The sequence below is a fragment of the Haliotis cracherodii genome, unplaced genomic scaffold (assembly GCF_022045235.1).
Source record: "Haliotis cracherodii isolate W230 unplaced genomic scaffold, xgHalCrac1.p SCAF_15, whole genome shotgun sequence".
NCBI classification, from domain to species: Eukaryota; Metazoa; Mollusca; class Gastropoda; order Lepetellida; family Haliotidae; genus Haliotis; species Haliotis cracherodii.
The window spans coordinates 20,362,968-20,386,805 of NW_027266270.1; the positions used below are offsets into that span (position 1 = coordinate 20,362,968).

General features: G+C 40.0%; 2 protein-coding genes across 3 annotated transcripts in view; one reads left to right on the forward strand and one right to left on the reverse strand.

The window, feature by feature from the left end:
• LOC139462364 (U1 small nuclear ribonucleoprotein 70 kDa-like) overlaps window positions 1-23,838 on the reverse strand; it is a 117,387-nt gene that overhangs the window by 7,372 nt on the left and 86,177 nt on the right. Inside the window, exons 6-7 of the mRNA XM_071244042.1 lie at window positions 12,684-12,765; window positions 677-778 (exon numbers count right to left, since the gene is read on the reverse strand). Of these exons, the coding sequence (XP_071100143.1) occupies window positions 677-778; window positions 12,684-12,765 (184 nt within the window). The remainder of the gene's footprint in view (window positions 1-676; window positions 779-12,683; window positions 12,766-23,838) is intronic.
• LOC139462363 (potassium voltage-gated channel subfamily A member 1-like) overlaps window positions 22,744-23,838 on the forward strand; it is a 169,947-nt gene continuing 168,852 nt past the window's right edge. For both annotated transcript variants that reach the window (XM_071244040.1, XM_071244041.1), the window contains exon 1: window positions 22,744-23,209. In XM_071244040.1, coding sequence (XP_071100141.1) covers window positions 23,168-23,209 — 42 coding nt within the window. In that variant the 5' untranslated portion in view covers window positions 22,744-23,167. The remainder of the gene's footprint in view (window positions 23,210-23,838) is intronic.

Genomic DNA, 23,838 nt, shown 5'->3' on the forward strand with positions numbered 1-23,838 from the left:
CTGATTGGCACAACCAGGGAACATTGTGGTTCAATATCCGTGCATCCCAGGCTGATTCCATGTCAGAATAGGTTCCCTGCAGCCCATAGTAATTCCATGTCAGAACAGATCCCCCAGAACCCCTGGAGATTCCATGTCAGAGTAAGTTCCCTGCACCCCATGGTGATTCCATGTCAGAACAGATCCCCCAGAACCCCTTGAGAATCCATGTCAGAACAGATTCCCCAGAACCCCTGGAAATTCCATGTAAAAACAGATCCCTCAGAACCCCTGGAGATTCCATGTCAGAACAGATCCCTCAGAACCCCTGGAGATTCCATGTCAGAACAGATCCCCCAGAACCCCTGGAGATTCCATGCCAGAACAGATCCCCCAGAACCCCTGGAGATTCCATGTCAGAACAGATCCCCCAGAACCCTTGGAGATTCCATGTCAGAATAAGTTCCCCTCTACCCCATGGTGATAACAAGCCAGAACAGGTCCCCAACATCTCATGTATCTAGTAAGAACAGACCAATCTGGTGTAACAGTGCATGACAAGGCTGATTTGATCATGCCCAGGATCATCTTTGTCATTCTCATCCACCTGCTGGTTTGCCTGGCTGAACTAGATGTGCACAGGCTGTCTTGATGTAGCTAGAAAAATCATCACCACCATTCACTCACAGCTACCCACCTAGTCGCCTGGGTCGCCATCCCTTGACAGTCCGGCCTCGCTCAACGTCGACCAGTACACGGCGCCCGTCAATCTTCTTACCATCAGCATGCTTATAAGCAGCTAAAAGAAAACACAGATCACAAATGAAAATACAAATAATTTTTGGTGTTTTAGCCAAAGAAGCAGATACTAGAAGAAATCTACACTCGTGCCATACTTACCAGTACTTTATTGTTCATTATGACAAATACTCTCATGCTGCAATTTCTTTTATAAGGGAACCATTTCTTGCAACTACTTACGAGATCTACCTCCCTTTCAGTTGTTTCCAAAAAGTGATCAAAGAGGCAATAAAATCACAAAGATATCTTTGTACTGTCAAATTTATCTTTGGGCTAAAAGAATTTTCTGAAATTTGTCATGGTTAGAAACGGATTGTTGTTGCCTAGCAACAAGAGTGCAGATCTCTATGATCTCAATTGGTGCACCTTGTCTCACCTGTATTTCTGAAAAACAACATCAATGTATAAACCACTCATCCACACTTTCGAGTCTCACAGTCTGAAGAGTCCAACATTCATAACAAACTCCCCTTCCAATCCTTGCTTACCATTAAGGAAAGGAAAGGATGAGCTGCTATAAATGCCACTTTCCAAAATCAACCTTTGAAAAACATTGACAGCTTCTAAAATATCCTCCCATCTTAAGAACTGGGAATATTTCTTGGAATACCAAAATGTGGACCAGTGTGGATAAGCATGGCATTTAGAACTTGACACAGGTCATCATATTCCACTGTTAGCTGAAAACAAGTTTACCTTGGTTAACCGACACAAAGTGTCATTCATACCTACCTGCATAGAAAATTTAGAAATTTTGAAATCTTATAACCTGAACAGCAAAAAGCCCTAAGTCACACGAAAGATTGAAAATGTTAGAACACTTACGCCACCCTACCTACCCAGCTCACAACGGTTGGTCCCTTCCTAAATCTGGACAGACTTGCAAAGGCGGAATACATGGTCGCCATGGAAACGACGCCATCTATCGTGCAGTCCTCCTGGGGGTTTGTTTTACTTACCCGAATAACTTACCCGAAATTACACCCATTCTTACCTGACCACATCAAAAATGTCACAAAAATTGCATTAAAAATCAGATTCCCTCCCTTAACATTTTAGGAAAAGATGTGACAGTTTTTGAGTTGTATTTTGTACATTTTACCAATTAATCACCCAGTCCTGGAGTTCATTCCCCCCTTTCAACTTTTGAAAAAGAACAGGCTTCCCGAAAAAAAATAAAAAAAATAATTAGAAATTGTTTTTGTTTTTTGTTGTCATGAATACTATTTGAAGATCCAATTCCGTTTACCGTGTGCTAATTGCATGAAATAAGTTAAAACATACTTATCATTGCACACTCAAAACTACATCCTAAAAAAAACCATTTACTGATCCACACTATAAGTCTTTTTAAAGCTGTAGGATTTTCGCGATTGGACAAGATCTGACCCACTTTGGGAGAATTTAGAAACAATGAATGTTTAAACCAATCATCTTGTCCCAGCTAGAATACACCCACGCTTACCACACATACAAACCTATGTGACTGTTAAGTTTGAGCAATCTTTCGTATGTTTAGGCAACATGGATGCCCCGTTAGGCCATCATGTTTGGCTGATGTCTGAAGAGAAATAAGGAATACCGCCATTAGTCCCGGTCCCTGGGATTTACCCGCCAAATCCTGCATGTATATACACACTTACCGGGCGCACTTACAACACCCACAAAGATTTCAGTACAACAACCTACCAATCAAATTGGTGCAATTGTTTTGCAAAATTTAATCACTTACCAATCCAAATTTTGTACCCATTTTATAACCAACTTACCAATCATTTAAATAGCTGTATGCTTATAACATGCTTTTTTCCCTTTTGTTTCATCGACCCTGACTTACCAATCCACGATCATGGCTTTCCTATTTCTCTTCATATACTAACACATACTATCCGTTATTTTTCTTTAAACACACCGAGATGTCAAGATTTTCGAAGCGTTTGTAACAAACGACGTGAATATCTTGTATCATCCTAGCACTCTTGCAGTAACATAAAAGCTCAGCTGAAACAAGAGTAATATTAGTGCCATCAAAAACGTCAGAATACAAACATTCATCCCGATTAGTCAAATTTCCGAACGAGTCGGATGAAATGTCAAACCTGTAATGTATACTAAATTGAACAACCCAAAAATAGTTCAAAATAAGAAAAACTGGAAAAGAATCCTCTTTCAGGGAAGATAACGCTGGTATGAAGTTCCGTCACGTAGATGATCAGTGTTTATAACCAATGTGGAGGTACTTGTCAATGAAAACTAATTACTGGAAAGGTCATTATTCTCTAGGAACTGATCAATGTCTAACAGCCTCTCAATCTGCCACATATATCTGGATACAGCAGTCAGGACACTTTCTAGGAGGCTGGGGAATACGGGATGAGGAGCCCTACTTCATTATCACACCCTCATGTATTATAGGCTAGATATATTCCTTCATTCTATTAGATCAGAGCCATATTATCATTCTTCATCATTCCCCTCCAGTGATATAGGAATATATCCTTTAATTCTGTCAGATAACTATATCATACTTCATTATCACTGCAGACCTTTATATCAGGGTTGCTTTTATAGTATAGAATATGGGGAACCCTTAAATCTTCAATTCACAACAAACATTACGACAAGGACTCCCTTTATTTTCATGCTTAATGTCAAACACTGCTCTTGTACCGGTAATATAAGCTGGATATACTCTTTAATTCTGTTAAAGCAGAGCCATAATACCAATTGTACAACATTATGATTTATCACATACTCATATAATACAGGCAGGATAGTGCCATGTTCCATCAGATCTGTGCTATGTTATTCTTCACCGTCCATATCCTGCAATTTCGGGATATATTCGATAATTTTGTCCTAACCATATGTTATCATTTTACTGCTTTGTAAACCATACACATATTAGTCTTTATTCACATAATAATGTACTTACTAGTCCTGAATTGATTACCATTTTTTCCCCCAATGATGACTCATTTTCAAGAATTCAATATCTACTATCAGCATTGCAGATAATTATATATAGTGGGTAATAGTCACATTGATTCCATTACAAGCCAGACAATTACTTCATTATCAAATTACAAGCAATAATGAGGTGTTTCATTATAAGTAGCCATCATGGGTGGTTTCAGTGATTAGCATGGTCTCATCATAATTAGTGGCTTCATACCACCTCAGCTCCATTCCAAGACCAGCCGGTACTCATCGTGCAGCTACGGGTAGGGAACTGCCACATAAGGTGGCATGGTGAGGTGTCAGTTGGATCTGATATATGGACTGATACTTTGTTACATGATTGAACTATATCAGCTTGAAATTGAAAGACTGAATCGGAGATGATAATCCTCAAAACAAATGAGGAATAACATCCTTTTGTTATTTACCATAAGCCTGAAACTGTTCTTGCTAGTGTAGGAAGGTGTGGAGTCATCCAACAGATGACATCCTTACCATGTTAGTGTAGCAGGGTGTGGAGTCATCCCACAGATGACATCCTTACCGTGTCAGTGTAGCAGGGTGTGGAGTCATCCCACAGATGAAATCCTTACCTTGCCAGTCTGATGAAGGGGTTAAGCTCTTTGGTCATGTGGAAAAGGCGTCCGACCCCGGATCAGAAGGTCTGTGATTAGAAACCCTTCACGGGACGCAGAAGTTTTATGGCCAATACACTAGCATTAGTTTAAGCCGACTTTGACACACAAAGTATCAAACTAACGCTGGACACTATCACAGAATCAAGGCCAATTCACAACAAGACAGAAACAAACATGGGGTGGTTTTGAAAGCCACTGAGGGATAAGAATGAACTAATCACCAAGCTGGGCCAGAATGACCAAACAATATGTCATGATTGGGAGAACAGCCAGAAGTCCATCAACCAGCAGGAAGGGATTATCTGTCAAGTGGAAACAGTGGAGGAAGACGCTTGTCCCAGGGCACATGAGAAAGACTGGAACTTTCCCTCATAACTCAATTGCTGTGTATATATGCAGCTCAAGCCTTTGAATGGCATTTCAAAGGGATACACATGAGAGAGAGAGAATTTATGGATGTCAACTTCTTTATTATGAGAAGCAACGTTTTGGAGTATATGCTTACTCCTTCAAGTGACAAATCTCTCTCTTCTACAGCTCAGTTTCAACTATCGTAACTCCAATTCACACAAGCTAATTCTGGGGACTTGGATCCTGAGACCCCCACATTCCTCAACACTAGCTTATTTAGAAACCTTGGTGCCGCCTTGTTGCATGCCAACATCACAGGACAAGTGCTGTCACATTCTTCACCCAACTCTATGTAATTATCAGTAGAAGTAGCACAAATGGTGGCCTCTACCACAAGGTTTTCCCTATTTTGCTTTTGTAACGCTGCAGACAGCAATATTCAAGCTAAATGACAACACCATGAGCATTGATCTATGCAATTGGGATACAATGACATGTACCAACCAAGTCACAAGCCTGACCACCCAATCCCGTTAGTCGCCTCTTACAACAAGCATGTGTTGCTCAAGACCAATTCTTCACCAATTCTAAACTGAATCTTCACAGGGTTCTACCACCAGCTACCAGTGAAATGGGTTTTGGATGGATTTTTTCAGGTTTTGATGAGAAATTCTTGCCATTGTCAAGTTGTGAAAAAAATCTCAAATAATTTTGGACATCAGTCATGTCCTGTCCTAGAAAATGAACCGATCGGAAACCTGGACCACCCAAATCACAAATCTCAAATCTCAACAGTACTGGCTGGAATGCTGCTAATCTGGATGCACATAAATGGTCAAGGGATATTACCATCACCAGATCCTCTGGACACCAACTTAGGTTAATGGGGGAGCGGAGTAGTGAATGTTGATGAAGATGCTGATTGCGACTCACCAAGAGTCCCCCAATTGACCGGACAATGGGTTACACTTCTGGCCAGATGAATAAACACAGGCCCTCATCAGAATACAAGTGCTTACACTAAAACGACCTTGGCAAACATTTGTAGGACATGAGGGAGGCATCAATCATATCCACAGACGACAGGCTCCGTGACAGTGTCTCAATCAGACAACTAGACATCCTCATCTATGTGGTTCTACATGCAGGAATTGCTGGCTTCATATTACATCATGTTTGTCGAAAAAATAATTGTTGGACAAAGCTGTGGCAGTGCCTCCACAAGACAAACGGTCATCTTTATCATGGTGGTTCTGCATGCTTAGATACAGGACCTGCTGGTTCTAATTCACATCCATTTTGTTCAGAATTGTTGGACAAATACCTTCATACAAAGGTTGTGAATTTTTAGAAGCACAACTCGAAACCACTAATTTTTAAAGAGATTTTAAGTGTATTGGAACTGAAAAATGACCAACCTGGAACTTTGAACAGGTTCACAAATTTCAAATTTAATAAAAAAAATTATCAATTTTTTTATTTTTGAAATGATAATGCCTGTTTCCTTTCCCTTTACCTACAGAAAATAAGCTCATCATAGCCATGTTGTTCTATTATGTCCATAAATATTTGCATTTTCAATAATTCTCAGTTTTCTTTTCATCCCTGCACTAATGAGACAATAAGGTGATATATTTGCTTTGTTTTCATCACACACATCTCAAATTTCCTAGCATTCCCTCAAAGTTTCTAAAAAATCAATAAAAGAGCATTGAGCATTTCCTCCCATTACAGCAACCCCAGTGTAGAAGAATGGCATCCGTCTCTTTCCCCATGTACTTTGAACAGCACTTGGACTGCAACCACATATCATATGGCCTTAACAAGCAACTTTCCCTTGTCAGCAAATAATTATGCACTTTTTTCATTTTTACACTTCTGCAAGATTTATACCTTAACCACGTAACCAGCATTTATCTAAAAACAAGTCTGTGCAATGGTGCAAAAAGAACTTATTTATTCACATACTTGAATAGCTTAATATGCATCCCAATTAAAACTATTTTCTATTTCAAGATTCATTGCAGACAACACTTTCCAATTTATATCAGGTTGTAAAGTGAGTTTCTTGAATATTGTCCAATTAAACTGTAGTACTTCTTAAAATAACCATGATTAGTTACATTTTGAAAGTGATGCGTGTACGTTGAAAAAGTAGGGAAATGGGTTGGAGGTGTTTTATCAGCCAGAGATGAAGTCGCCCTGTGGTTCTACTTCTTCATTAGATTGTTGGCAAGCCACTTGGTTCAGAAATCTGCAGACAAGAATGACAGAATTTCATACAGCCTGAATCCTGTCCGCCCACCACTTTAACCCCTTACATCTAACTGTATAATATACGCCAGGAGGGAATCAGTGTATATCATCCTGGAGGAAGGATAGTTCGCCATCAGAACAGCCCTTCATGCTTTCAGAGTCTTCTACTGTACTGTCACATGGACCCGGATTTTCTACATTGTTTCATCTGGGTGATATAGAAGATATTGCTACCTCAATCTGTGTTGAGATAGTTAGGGTGTACCAGTACTTAAGAGAGTAACTTTAACGACTTTACCCAGTACTGACAGATGAATCAATGTTCTCAAGAATGTAAGCCTGAGCGAAGACCTGGTGGTTCTAAAAAGAGTACTGACTTTTAACATAAAAATCCAGAACACCATTCTTGAAGCAATTCATAGTAAAGTTTTAAAGGTTAATCTGTTGCTTTTCAAAATAGCCTCATAAATCGCCACAGCAAGACACAATCTCCTATTTTAAAGTCTTGATATTAAAGGGTCTCACTTTATTCACATCAGACTCATTGAGTGTTATATTCACATTTTGACCATAAAACCATGAAGGCACCTCCCCCCCCCCCCCCTGCCCCTCGTTATCTGCAGCCTGTTGCTTGTGCAAAGAGTTAACGGAGGGTGCTGGCATCAGCTTTACATGCTGGGATGCAGGATCGCTGCCATCGAGTGCTGCTGCTACTGCTACTGGGGAGACACTGGGGTATTACTAATTCCAGTCACTGGCGCGCACATTGGATATTCCGTCACAGCCTGTTGTGTAGAGATAGGTCGACAAATTATGTCATTTCCCTCTGCAGAAAGCATTCATTCAGCCAAGGTGATGAGAGCTTTGCTGTAACGACACCCACATTTCCAGCTGAAAGGCACTAGGGAGGACTGCCCTATCTGAAGTCATTGAGGTCTAAAGCCATCCCAGAATGCCAATTTCATGCTATAATTATTTTGAAAACATTAGCATTCTGCTTCTTTTGGATCGTATTCTATCCACAAAGGAGCTGTGGCATATTTGCCTGTGCCTGTAAACCTGTTGCATCTCCAGAACCATGCAAGGAGCTGTTTGGAATATGCACAAGTTACAAATAGCTGATAGTGAGTGAGTGAGTGATTATTACTCACTCACTCACTCAGGATATGTATGTCGTGCAGAATGCAGGCTTTGGGTTGACTTGTTTCATGCGTTAAATAAACTACCTCCAATAAACAATGTAACAAGAATTTAACATTTCCATCGACAGTACTAATGTACTCAAAGCTTAAGGTTACATAAGAATTAAGATATAAATCAATGGCATGATGACACAGGCAATTCCAACAACTATTTAAATCTAAGCTGAAAAAGACATACAACAGTCTTTTATAACAAACCTTTCCGCATGACAGGACCCTTACACAAAACCTTGGTGTAGGACAGGACCATAACAGAACCTTGGTGCAAGACAGGACCATAACAGAACCTTGGTGCAAGACAGGACCATAACAGAACCTTGGTGCAAGACAGGACCATAACAGAACCTTGGTGCAAGACAGGGCCATAACAGAACCTTGGTGCAAGACAGGGCCATAACAGAACCTTGGTGCAAGACAGGGCCATAACAGAACCTTGGTGCAAGGCAGGGCCATAACAGAACCTTGGTGCAAGGCAGGACCATAACAGAACCTTGGTGCAAGACAGGACCATAACAGAACCTTAGTGCAAGACAGGGCCATAACAGAACCTTGGTGCAAGACAGGGCCATAACAGAACCTTGGTGCAAGACAGGACCATAACAGAACCTTGGTGCAAGACAGGACCATAACAGAACCTTGGTGCAAGACAGGGCCATAACAGAAACATGATGCAGACAGGACCCTTATACAAAGGGACCAAAAAATTGAGTGCATCATTGGATGACACCCACCAGAGCACAAAACTCCGGATCGGGCCACCACATTGGAAGAATAATCCAGCATGTGGCACAATATCAATTACGAAGGCACACTTTTTGTAACCAAGTTGATTCTCAGCTAAAGTCTGGCAATGGGCCAGACAGACGAACCTGACAAATTCCATCTTTATCGAAGAACCAATAATTGGTACTCAACATAATAGACAATATCCGAAACGTGATTACCCCAGCCTTTTCCCATGAGTCCCTGGGTTCTTAGTTCTATATGGGATAACAGGCGTTAATTCTATGTTGCATCAAGCAAGAATCAGTTTTCTGGAAGAAGGGTATTATGATGCCAGAGGGAACCAGACTCAGTGTCTATACCATACAATGTAGAGATGGCGGATTGATGATACTTGGCTGAAATTGCACAGAATAATACAATACCTTAATTAAGAAAACTTCATTAATATCATCAGCTCTGAAATCTGTTCAGAAATACACATTGCTCCACATTCTGTCATTCAATTTGAGATTAATGTTCTTCAAAACAATGTGATAATACTATTTTGAATTTTGAATTTTTGTTACACTTATTTATTTTCCTTCACAATATTTTATCAGCCTGTTGCATGTCAACTGGACATTTTACACTTAATATTTCAAGAAACAAAAAAATGACAGAAAACAGATTATGATGTATGAAATTTCTGTGTAGTTTTGACATCTTCAAATTCTCCCCGATGTTTAACAGGCAGGTGCAATACCCTTTTTCTGGTACGAGTTTGTCAAGCGGCAGAAATAAACGAATTGCACCAGTAATTATATTGCGCCAAAAATATCATTGCAATAGCTGATATAGTTCATCCGGTAGAACAGAAGCAGTAATGCAGAAATCCCCCAAGCAATATATCAACCGTAATTGACTTCACAGCATCGGTAACTGAAACATCCATACACTTTAATGATAATGTAGCCATATCATTCAGCTGGATTAAAAAATCTGCCTCAGCTTTTGCATTGTATGACGAGTGGGCAGAACTTGCCGTCGTCCCACTGAAACAAGGGAGCAGGCCAAGCCTAGCTACATCCAACGCCCCTAACTGATGCTATATTGCACTGAACATGCCATCACATGGAGTGTGGCTGTGGGGCTCGCTTGCTCGCTCACTCATTATGTTTTTCAACACATCATAGTGGCATTTCTTTAGCTGGAGCAATACTCCACACAAAACATGATCAAGTTTCTGTTAGCCTTAAGCTTGCTCTGTCTTTAAAGCTGTTTTCTACCACTTCATAGAGACTGTAATGTAAATGCTTCAAGTTCAGGTTGATGAAGAAGGGTTTACGTTTCATCTTTAAAGCACAGCCCTTGATTTGGATTATAATGGACAACCCGGACTGGCAATAAATGTTTGATTCAACCAAACCTACGTGAAAATAAAATGTTGTCCAACAACCTCAACTTCTATTCCTGTGATAAAATTCCCCTTACATCAATGGCAATGGGGAAAACCTGATATCCCATCCTTATTTACCGCAGCATAAAAGCTGACAAGTTTAATCCATCAAAACTGGCTAAATCGGAAAGTAACTGCCTGGTTGTTAACACTACAGGATATTAATTAAGCAAATTGGGGGAGGTCTAAGAAGCACTTCCAACTGCTACCTCCCATCCTTGCCTGTATAAATACATCACTTCTTACCAAGACCTGCACCTTGATGAAACCTGTTTCCCTAACCTTCTATAAGCAGAATACTGTATTCAACATATAAAGCACCTGTTCCGATAACAATTCTGCACATGTTTTGAAAACAAAATAAAATTGTCCTGAAGCAATAGATCTCCTTCCCGTCTGTAACATATGTTGTTTTATAGCAAACGGACATATCTGCTCAGGAGCAGTCACCCTTGCACATTTTTCATGAACCCTGGGCGACTAATATGACGACTTTGGTAGTTCTAACGATCATTGTCATTGATCGAGGCAACACATGGGCCGTGATCGAGCGTTATTGATTTCCACTACTCTATTTCTGTGTCTGGCGTCTGTCAAGATGATCTGTTGCATAATTCGTTGAAACAAGCAGGTGGTCCTGTACCGGAAATAGCACTTTCTTATAACTTAAACCTTCCATTAGAAATGTCAAAAAAACTCGTATTTCATATCTGTTGGCAAATTTTGATACATAAACGATTTCCCATTTAGGAACAAGAAAAATTTCAAATTTCTATTTTTATTCCGAAATTATAAGATAATAACTAAAAACATTTTTTCTCAATGTGATACAATTTATTTTTCTCTTTGATGGAAAAAAGTTGCTGACTGTATTTTCCATTTCATAACACAAAACTCTCTCCCCTTTGTAGTCCTATTTGTGACAGAACTACCTACTAGGATCATGAAAACAGAAATAATTTCTTTTTAAACATACAAAACAACCTTGCTTTGTAGTATTCGACTAACCGGAAACAATTTCTATGAAGAAGTGATTTTGTGTAATCAAGAGCCGCATCCAGACACAGGACGCTCCAATCATTTTATTCTCGTAAATAAGGAGAATTATACTTAGGATCCGAATTGTTTGCAAACCCTATTACTTCACGTGAAACATTTCCGTGTCTGATGAGAAATAATAGGAAATCCTATGTGGTATTGTCGATAGGTGTATAGAGGCTGGAATTTAATGTAAATGCATCAGAATAGGACAAGGGGCAATAACTCCACAGCACTGTCATGGAGCCAACCCTCTAATTGATTTACAATTTTACGAGGCCAGAGACCAACATGGGCGGCCCAGCAGTCTGATCAACAAGGAGCCATTCATGAGATCAGCCGACTCCAAGCATGGAATAGTCAATGAATGGAGTTTGGTTTATGCAGCTGCATTCAGCAATATCCAAGCTACTATTACGTCTGCCTGTGACATCGATTCTGTTGAAACTGGGCCAGGAAAACCAGTGGTTGATGACATGACAAACGATCAACGCTGTTGGGCACAATGACATAATCAACCAGATCACATTGCAACAGTTGATCCTCACTGATTTGTTTGTTTGTCAACAATATTCCAGCTTAAATACTTCTGCCTGACATCGAATCTGTTGAAACTGGGCCAGGAAAACCAGTGGTTGATGACATGACAAACGATCAACGCTGTTGGGTACAATGACATAATCAACCAGATCCTCACTAATTTGTTTGTTTGTCAGCAATATTCCAGCTACATGACAGCTAAGTGGACTTTATCTGTCCAGCTGAAAGAAGCTTTGTTAATTGTATAGTGGCCTCTTGTGACAAGTAGGAGTTGCTGAAGACCTTATCTAACCCGGATATACACGGGTCCTGAAAGTAGTACAGTGTGAAGTATTGGCAAGGTTAGGTTAAACATCGTGTTGAAGATTATTGCACTAACATTGTGGTGTTGTGTGTATGTGTGACATATTGTTAAGTCATAGCAGGGAGAAGACAAGACCTTTATCCCGACACTGATCAGCACGGCTAAAAAAAGGTCAAAATCACTTTTTGTATTGCCCATTGACCTTTATGGTAGAAGTTGAAACAATGAGGGTGTCAATTACAGATTTGTTTATTTAAAAAATAACTGTAAATTAGTGAGGCAACTCAGAGTTATCTTCCCTTGAAATACTCTCCTGGGACATAATCCACATTAATCCATTTCTACTTAGACTGACAGACTGACAAATGGACAGATTCCTATATGTAAGAGAATCTGAAGTATTAATGGTGCCTCCCAAAGGGAAAATGGAAAATAGCTACAGTCATACTCACAATGCATGTCTCGTTCATGTTCATACTCGATGAAAGCATATCCTCGTGGTTTTCCTCCGCTCCGGTCATGGATCAATGTAATCTGGAACATGAGATTTATCACATTAGGAGGAGAGATAAATTGAATCAAAGGCTTATGATGTTAATAAACCATGTAGAGAATGACACTACTATCATCTGTAACAGCCACAACAGAGGCCTTGTGAAGCATCCACTGCCTGTTTAGGTATGCATGTGTGGGCTTGTACAGGGGTAGAAATTAGCACTAGCCTGGAGCCCTGGACCAGTTTCACCAATGTTAAAGGAATCCTGACGGCTGGTAGAAATTCGAACAGTTTGGTTGGTTAATGCCGCTCTCAGCAATATTCCAGCTATATGATGGTGGTCTGTAAATAATCGAGTCTGGACCAGACAATTGGGATACGATGACATGCATCAACCAAGTCAGCGAGCCTGACCACCCGATCCCGTTAGTCGCCTCTTACGGCAAGCATAGTCACCTTTTACGGCAAGCACCCAGCTATATGACGGTGGTCTGTAAATAATCGAGTCTGGACCAGACAATTCAGTGATTGATATTATGAGCATCGATCCATGCAATTGGGATACGATGACATGCATCAACCGAGTCAGTGAGACTGACCACCCGAAGCCTTTAGTCGCCTCTTACGGCAAGCTCAAACAGTTTGAGGGGTATTGTTATATGTTATTACTCTTCAGGCTCATAGACTTTCTTGGTTAATTTCTTTCCCTAACAGTGAGTGAGTGAGTGAGGGCAAGTGGATGAGGGCAAGTGGATATAATTTTACACAAGTCAGCAATATTTTGCCTGTGATAATGCAAGCCTTTTTTACAACATTGACTCACTAAATGACATAAAAATTGGGAGAAAAAATATCCACTTAAATTGCCTGTCTACATGTGAAAGAAGACATGTTATTAACTCTTTGGTCTATTTTGCATTTTGGAACTCATTTCCTAAAGAAAAGCCTCACATTAGTCAAAGAAGCTTGCAATTCAGTGGGTGGACAAGCTAATTTCAACAAAGACAAAGAAATAACTTATCCAGCTTATTTTTGTTGTATGCGAAATGTCCTCTGGCCAATGCAGGAAAGAATAAATTGGTAAAGTCTCACGCTTGACAAATGATATTATGAGTATGTCGTGAGGAATCATGTCTCCTCCGAATCTCAATTAATCCAGTCTGATAAATCTGTAGTGAAGGCAAAGACAGAGGAGGCCATGTCACTGCACCACTGTGGGGAGAGGACGACATGTCAGGGAAAAAAACATCCGCTTCCATTGACAGGAAACCACTGCAAATGACCTGCATTGACCACGGCAGAGAGGAATGGCCTTCTGTGTGAAGTGACATCTCGATGAGATACATTGCTGATGCACCAATATTAAAGCATGAACCTTCTTCAAGAATAATTTAGTATATTGGGGGTGAAAAGAAATTATCCAAAGGGCAAAATTTCGTAATAGGTAATGGCATTACTTGTTATGAGTTTGAACACAATCTTCACTAGTCTCAACGATCTGCTCTTGAAACACTATTTCCAGTTACCGTATTTGACGTAATAAGCGCCCCGCACTAATAAGCGCCCATGGTGACATTTGCTAAGATATTGACTAGTGAACAATCCCAATTAGCACACCTTCCAATTGATCAATGTACACTAGACTTATTTATTCGCGTATAATAAGCACTCATGTGTTATATGCACCCTTAATTATGGGTAACTGAATTATGGAAAAATATATCTGTCGTACATAAATATTTCAGCATGAATAACGATATTTTTCTTTCAACTCAGTTTTTTTCACTAAAATAATATTCTAGTAAGAGCCCCCTTTTTCTAATTTTGAGAGCGCCCTGGGCGCTTATTACGTCGAATATAGTAACAAATTTTGCAAAGTATGCAATGAAATTATAGCACAAGGCTTTACTTTGCTTGATAAATACAAGCACCAAGTGGAGGATTTGAAAAATGAAGGGAAGTCCTGGGCCTTGAGGTTTTTTCTTACCTCTTTCAACAACACCGTAGCCATGTCAAAATAATGCATAATTTTATTAACCTACCTGTCATATCATTCATTTATTAAAACTATCACTCACTCACAATGTCTAAAATATGTATTTCATTTCAATTCATCATATTTTACCGAGAGATCAAAATTTATTCACTATTTCCCGCAATGTTATTGGAATTCTTTTTTTCTTTCTTGGACACGTTTTGACAACGGGTCCATATCAAACATGTCAAAGAACAAAATAAAGACGTTTCATGCAAACATTATAAACAAAATCAACAAAAATATATCTAAAAGTTGTCAAACTTACATCAAAGTTACATCTTTTCAAGTGATCATGTATAATGTAAGTCAAATGACACCTCGGCTCAAAAACAATGTTTAATGCCAAAATATGTGCATGAGACTGGTTGACTGTGTTGAAAGAGTTAAAGTATTTGAATCTAGGGACCACTGGGGGGTAATGACAAAGAATCTCAAGCCAAATTCAAACACTAAAGATGACACTGTAGATTTGCCCTGGAAACCAACGCCACTCTCCATCAAAATGTTGCCATAGAAACACAAAAAATATTGAAACTGAAAATTTTTAACAGCAACAGGTACCATTAGAGCAGCACATGCTTCAAATACATCCATGCTTCAAGATGTCGTGGAACAGTTTTAAAACTAGAAGAAGCAGGCTGTGGGGACAAAAAGTTTTGTGGAAGGTGCTCATGGAAGGTGTTCATGGAGAATGCAATTGCTGATAATGGATAGTTTATACAATCAGATTTATTGAAATCAAGATGTCTTTCTCTGACTGATATACAACATAAAGGAAATACTAATAAAATCCTGGATATTGCATTTCTTCCAATTACAAAGTTCAGAAAATTGAACACTATACTGCTCTATCCAACATTAATAATAAGTACAACAATAAATTCAGCCTAATCACCTAACAATACAATCATACCCAAACATTTGGTCCAGGAATGAGGAATCTTATCAAATCCAAATCATCCTAACACCACTTCAATGAAAAGCAGCCCTCTTCTTATTGAGGGCTTCAATTCTTTAGTTTATTGCTTTATCATCAGATTACTAAATGGCATAACAGTGAAACTGGTCGGGGTTCTCTCAGGCTGTCTGGGCAACAGGCAGCTCCCAGAGACAGTGTCGTGAAGGCCATGAATGACGTAATGTGCGCAGATTTCACCTAACCTATTTCAGTCGCTTCCAAGCTGTCAATCATGCCCCAAACAATAAGTCTGTGATAATGGCATGTCGGTCCCCCGGTGGCCAATAATAACACGCAAAAATTTCCTGTTTGGGACCAAAATGGAATAGCTATCAATAAAATACAAATCTTGCATGTACTACTGCTGGTTCGTTGAACAATTCAACTCAATCAAGCAGGACATTTTATATCTTTGTTTCGGGACCTAACAGTATCGGTTGTACCATGTCGTCTCCCGTACCAGCCCAACTAGTTAATTCATTCCGCTTCACTCAGCATTATAACTTGACTCAAGGGAAGCCTTTCTCTTGCTCCATATGAATCCATCAAAACCATCTTATTGCTCTGATCGTTAGCTTTGTCAATGTTTTTTTCTTCAATCTTAGCAAAAGTCCAAATAAACCATAATTTGTAATTTAGATCACATTTCTTATATTTTGCTTACTCAAGCTGCAAGTTTTCCAAAACCATTTGCAACAGAACAAATAACAATTTGTGATCAGAATTAAACAAAATGGACCCAATCTTCACGATCAGTTCCGTGTGAAGTGACTTGAATATTTTTCCTCCAGATGGACATGTAGGTTGGTGTAATAACCTCCCTACTTAGGAAATAAATGGCAGCGTCTGTCTGTGGCAGCTAATCTATTTCAGGAAGGTTAGAATTCTTTTTAAAACTTGTCCTCCTTCACAGACCTTTCTAGAGCTTTACTGTCTACAGAACATCGTGTGTCGACTGGCCACTCTGCATCCTCACTTCCAATAGATTCATCCTCATGCCTGGTGCAAAATCTCTGAACCTAGCCAGACATGTTGAGTTGAGTGGGCAAATTACATCCAATGATCTTCATCAAAATGCCACCTCGGCCAAAACACGTTTCATGAATACAATTAATTGTACATGTCAATTATAGCGTAATTGTATGCTTACATTACAATTGATCACTGTGGTGCGACTACCAGGCTCTCATGTGGGTTACTTCTCAATTTTCCCACCATCATCGTTTTCTCGATGCACCCGTTCTCCCTCCGTTATTCCTATCATCACTCACGTTGTCCCTGTATCACCCCCTAATGATACTGCACATCTATTTTCAATCATTAATAATACTTTGGAGAACAAATTGAAAAAACAAGTCTCAATGGTTGGCTGAATAATACTGGCAATATTACGTTCTGCCTTTGCACTTAAAATGCGACTTTGTGTTAATATCGTTAGTATTGAAATATATCACGGTTGTGTATTGATTAAACTGTATTTACAGTGAATGACACAATCTAGTCCAGTTTCCAGCTGTGTGATGTGTGTCGTTAGTTCTGTTTAAGTAGCCGGCTGCAGTCTTAATCACCGTTGAAGGGACACACACACACTGCCTGTACTTGCAATTTCCATCAGTAGATAGTAGTGTCTATATTACATCCGAGACGCGGAAATATGCAGCTTGGCATCAATGGAAAGTTCAGAATCTCAACCTGCTTATTAATCGGGCTTGATGATGTACAGCCATTCATTTGCTTGGCATCAACGTTGGCGAAAAGAAACTGCTGGTGACTTGTGATATTCTGCTGTGCAAAAGTCAATCATTTTCCTTTGTAGAATACACTTGCCATGACAACATTAGACAAAGATTATCACTGAAGTACCCTCCAAGGCTGATATTCACATCTCAGATCCCAGCCTAAAGTGCCAGATCATGTCTTAATTACATTTAGACAAAATCCCTTCATGGACTAAACATCACTGAACCACATCTGCACCTAAAATCTCATCCAAGATTATGACGTATTCCTCGTCAATATCAACAGAATCATATCCCTTGAAACATCTAAAACTTAACCACATCACTCATAAAAATCCCATCCAATACCTATCCCAAACCATCTCAGAAATATAAGACTGAATCCCATTCCTCAACAGAATTCATCCCTTGGAAGAATCCCAAACACTGATCCACATTTCATAAATAAAAAAAAAAGAGAACAAAATCCAGGAATGGACGACACTGATCTCATCTCATCCCATCCTATCCAGTACAGAATCCCATCACTCAGAATCCCACTTTCACACTGAATTCCAGAACTCATTCAGCATCCAGCACTGATTCTCCATCCCAACAACTCTCTGTTACATTATCAACCAGGCTCACCATCTTCCAACAGTACCCCAGGTTCAGCCAGCAGACAAATCTTTCAACAACATAAAGAATAATGACTTAAACATATGATATGCACCATCACAAAATTCCGTGGAAGTTACACCTGAATGATTACATCAGCGCCACCCTTGAAGAAACAGGGCAACTCCCCTGTAGAAGCAAGAAGAATTCCCCTATAAATGCCTGTCGGAGCAAGGGCAGCATGTCTAAGGGGTCAACGCATGTATATCATGGCAATTATTTGTTTGGCAAAGCTTGGGTTATTGTTTGTGTTGTGTTTACTGCAGAAACAATACAGGTTTTCTGACTGCCGGTCCCATCTGTGTTTCATTGCTATCACTTCTGTTTACAGAACAAATACTCGCTGATTGATACATTTCTTGCTCCCTTCCCAAATCACCTACATCCCTTTAAATGAGCAAAAATACTGTGAGTTGTGAGAACGAATGCTTGCTCACAGCCCAACTTGTAACATTCATTCATGCTCATGTCGTACCTTTGGGAAATAATCTGAGCTTTAGTGTTACTAGCACACTCACTAAGAACAGATATTTTTTCAGAATGCAGTAAAAATAGTCATGTAATGGTTCGCGACTGACCAAAATTGGTATTTTTCAGTAAAAATAATTTGCCCCACTTTTAGATAAAATAGATGATAGGGATTCTTCGTGTAGGCTAATAGATATATCTGGTCAGCTATGAAAAATAAATAATAGGGCTTGACGTAGCTATATAAAACATGCACCAGTGCAACCTATTATTGAAAAACGTAACTTACTTGAACTGAGTACATGTAAAAAGAATAATCAAATTTGTGTCTGACTTACCCTTATTTTTCCACACATCGATTTTTGAATACACACGACCTCCAGGCTATATTTACCATACTATATCACGAATTGATCCATGCATGTCGTATGAGGGGACAAATGACATCGGGGTGGTCAGGCAGGGTTGATGCACATCATTGTATCCCAATTGTGTAGATCTATGCTCATGTCAATCACTGGATTGTCTGAGCCAGACACAATTATTTACAGACCGCCATCATACAGTTGGAATATTGCTGAGCGCGTCGTTAAACGACAAACAAAAATCACTAATCCTTGTGATGTGGATTTGTCATGCCTGACGTCATCCACATTGGGGTGCTTAAAGATTATGTGTTCAGCAACACATCATTAATTTATGTGACACTGGCAGCAGACCAGCCTAGTTTTCTGGCACATGTTAGTGTTGATGCTTCATCTTTCTTGGATGTTATGAATGAAAATCAGAACAAGCAAGAAGCAAAGTCACTAAAGACATTTTTTTGCCGTCCCAACAAGCTGTTCTGCTGCTGATAGTAAATCCCATGACAGTCGTAGGCAGTGGTAGCGGAAGGGTTGTTCAAATGTGTCAGTTTCTTCTATGACCAGGAATGCTGGTGACTAAGAACATACTGAAGAAAGTGCATATGACAGTTGCCATTGATAACAATGCCTCAAAAATTCTGTTCACAGTAAGTACTAACTGTATCAAAAATCATGAGAGTCATTAGAGATCTGAGACTATATATATTTAGCCTAGTTTGTGCATCCATGTTTCAATTTTGATGATGGTGCAACCTGGTTTTGTCTGGTGCGACTAGGTTTTCTCGTGAACATGCACCTGGTGCAAGTTAAATCAAGTTCCTTACATCCAGCTCTGAATTATCAGGAAGAACCCAACTGTCATCAAGTCAACAGGTGAAGAAGCAAATGAACTTCATGATCATCAACCTTGTCCTAAGACATTCAAAGATCCCTCCCCTACAAAGTAGTGTAGGCCGTAGATGAAGAGTGTAAGTTCCAGAAACGGGCTTCACTCTTTATACCAACATGGGGAATTGAACCCAGGCCTAACCAAGCAATACCTTCATCCACTTGGCTACCCCACTGGTTGCCACAGGAGAAGAGTGAGTGAGGGAGTGAGTGAGTTGTGTTTAACGCCGCTTTTAACGTCGCTTCCAGTTATTCGCGGCGTGTCAGCTTAATGTGGGAGGAAAGCCGGATGTGATGCAGGTCTCAGACATTTACCACGTCGGTGAAACCCACGAGCACGGGTATGGTGCTGACAAACCTTAAACATAATTGGGGCGAACCGGGATTCGAACCCACTATCATAGGTTTCTGGCGTGCCCAAGGGCAACTCTGCACAGCTAATCGGGGCGCCTAAGACGACTGGGCCACCTGGCCGCCCCCCGCCCCCCGCCCCCCCCCCCCAGGTGAAGAGCTTAAAGCCTATAATTCAGAAACATGGGACACCAACCACCTTGCCTGTTCTGGGAAAGGAAGCCTGCTGGTTTTAGCAGCAAGTTATGCACATCTCATTGGCTGACAGGCTGCTGGCCTCTCTCAAAGAACTAACTTGTGTAGACTATTATCAGGAAAGTAGGCTGTAAAAAATACCTTAATAACAGCCATAATTTATCGTTTGAATGTCGGATGCAATTTTCATATCATTGACAAAGGATTATTAACATTGTGGAGAAATTAATACATACCACTGTCATTTCAAAAGGTTTTTCATTGACAAAGTGCATCTGTATTGATTTCAAACATTTCATGCTCACATTAATTGACCGCAGTTTGCATTACGAGTTTCACCTGTTAATAAAACCTTGACGCTTATCGGGAAGTGTAAATTATAACCACAAAAGCTGTGTCACAGCTTTGGGTGTACATACACATGCCACGGACATGGTCCTGATACAGCAATCATGTCTTTCCATCCATTGCATTTGTTACAATCAGGAACCTTCGCATCTTCTGTCTACTCACCCACGTCTCCCTCTCAATCTAGTGTTGTCTTTGACAAGAAATAACGAGTTAGATTGGGAGACCTAATGGACGCAGCCTTTTCCCAATCAAGAAGTGTTTACATAGAGACTTGGATGGGGAATAATTGGTGAAAGGCAGAGTATGAAACAGGTACATTGATCACTTGCAACAGATGTAGGTATTATGACAATCTAAAGGAGCACGATCTCCAGTTCAAGGCATACTTCGGAGTTTACAATGGGTACTTCTGGCAAGGAGTGTGGATAACTCTGCAAACACTGGATATATATGTGCAAACGGTCTTGGACTGGGTTTGTATCTGTTGATGGAGGATATTTCACGTGACATTTTTGAGGGAAAAAGAACCTGAAAGTGTGCCAGAAGTTTTTGACCAGGTCAAGAGGAATATATGTGTAGGAAGTGCAGAGGCACTCCACAGTGCAGTTGATCCAACAAGAACTAACAGGATCTGGGGACCACATGTAGCTTCATAATTCCTGCCAGGAATCTCGTATATCTCCTCGCAGCGTTGCACCAGAGCAATTCATGATGGTGGACCACTGACGGTTTGTCCTTGCATACATGTCTGTGCAACTGTCTCACCAGGGAGCAAGCAAGTGCCTCGATGGGCAGGAGAATGGTTCTCCCTGAGATATTGGCTGGAGCAATGTCTAGACTAGGGTGACTGGTAAAAAAAATTCAAACATTAATGCAACCATATTAGCATTTTGATCCAATTTGTCTATCCCATGTGGGCCAACTTAACCTCACTTTAGACCTCTGATTACAGCAGCCATGACTTCAAAGACTCAGTTTATCAACTGCTGGCTGGCTGGCTTTTAAATATTTTTGAATTTGCTTAATTCCATGAAAACTGAACAATTACATTCTGAAAGCTTACTGCAGGATTTATTTATCGTTAAAAAGAATTTTCTTCTGCAATAATAGAATCTACATAATGAAATATCCAGGGACTGTAATTTCCAGATCATAATCTAACTTATGAGAAATAATAAATCAAACATGTAACAATAGAGGCCAGTTTTGGAGCATCTGAGTATGAAAATCAATCATGTATTGAGCAGGAAAACTACTTTATTCAATGTTTGTTGACGACTACTGGTTCAATATCTCATAGTCTCCAAGATACCTTATTGACAATAGTTTTCTGTTCCGTTCAGTGTTCACACTATATTACCGTTGTATGGATTCTGACTTATGTTGATCCTGCCAGGTCGAGCCGTTTTGTTCTTGTAAAACTGACAAAGGTCTGAACTGGTGAGGCTGGCAAATTGTGAATCATTTCACAGAGAGATTTTTTCTAACACTGAAACAATTGCATCCTTCAGGGAAGAAATGAGATGATCATAGGCACTTTGTGTTGATCATTCCCAACAGCTTGTCATCAGAAGATTCAGTGGCGCCAAAACAAAAAAGTATGAAATTTATTGAATCTGATTCTTGAAATTCCTGACAATAAATCAGATGCCACAGAGTCCTGGGTGTTGAAAGAGAAACCAACACCTGATATTATAACATTGGTAGATTTGGACATTGCCTGTGTATTTATACAACTGGTCTGTCACAAGCTCCCCTCTATCCCATCACTGGATACCAGGTGACACTGCAATGTCCTCAAACATAGGAATGGTATGGGACAGATTTGATTGCATCGTCCTAATTAGAAAATGAAACAAATCACCTTGCTACAATTGCAAGCACAATTGAAGTCTTTGATCTTCGATCTGTGATTGCGTGACAGATTGCAGGTGTGATCGCGGTGGTGAATATCGCCTTGTGAAGGTTGGTGCAGGAGTACGAGTTGTGACCGCAAGAAGGTGAGGTACACCCACTGTAGGCTTGCAGCACATGTAGTGTGTTAGCTAGCTAGACTTGTAGACAAGCCCTACTTTACATTTGCCCATCTGTCAGCAGACCTGGCTATATAGATCAAGCTGTTGTGAGTAAACATTGTGGCATCTTCGTCAAGGATTCACCAGAAACGAACTATACTTCAAACCTGGAATCATCGCCAAAAACTTGGCGACCTTTCTCCGTGAATCATTTAAGACCTGCCGTGCATCGCCTACCTGCTGACGGGGAGCAGAAAGCCAAGGTGTAGTAGTTACTATGTGCAGCCCCCATCAGGACCATGAAGTACGCAATGAAAGAGAATGGGAGTTTACTTGGATACTAACGAACAAGGATACTAGGATGTGAACGTAGCCAGGACAGGGATGTACGCAACAGAATGGTCCTGGACTAGTGATGCACACGAACCGGGCGCTGTTTGTATGGGGGGATGAGAAGGTAAGACACGGAGATGTTTCTACACTTATCACTAATTGACCCCGACTTAATTACGAACACCACCTATAAAAGTTAAGTGCAAAAGTGGAGGCAGTCCTTTCTGGATTTACCCTGAAGTGGTGCAAAAAGACCATGTTTGTATGCAGAATGAAAAGGTAGGGAAGAAGTGCAGACAGAACCTTAGGACCCAACTACTCTTAGATATATCTCTTCGTAAACAAAGACAATGGTTGTAACACAAGGGAAACTGTTTCTCAACGGAAATGAATGATTAAAAAAATAGCCATGTTTGAAACCTAGACTATAAGTGTAATGCTGCAACATTAGGAGAGTTCACAGATAAAACAGTGTAAAATGTTAACAGCTTTACCGTGCAGGTAACTCAAGCTGAAGCAACCGCAGAGGTAAACGCTTTCACTTTCATTTTTTGTTTGTTTTCGACACATATTTTGAGAATTGTAAAGTTACGGAGAAGTCACTACAAAAAGCATCTTTAGGCAAACAGCTAATGACACTAAGCGCATATCAATGACATGCTTCCTTTCCTTTAATACTGCAACTGTTCACCTACAAACAGCACATTGCCATAAAACTCAACAATAAGTACCCTTCCTTCTGTATCCAGAAGT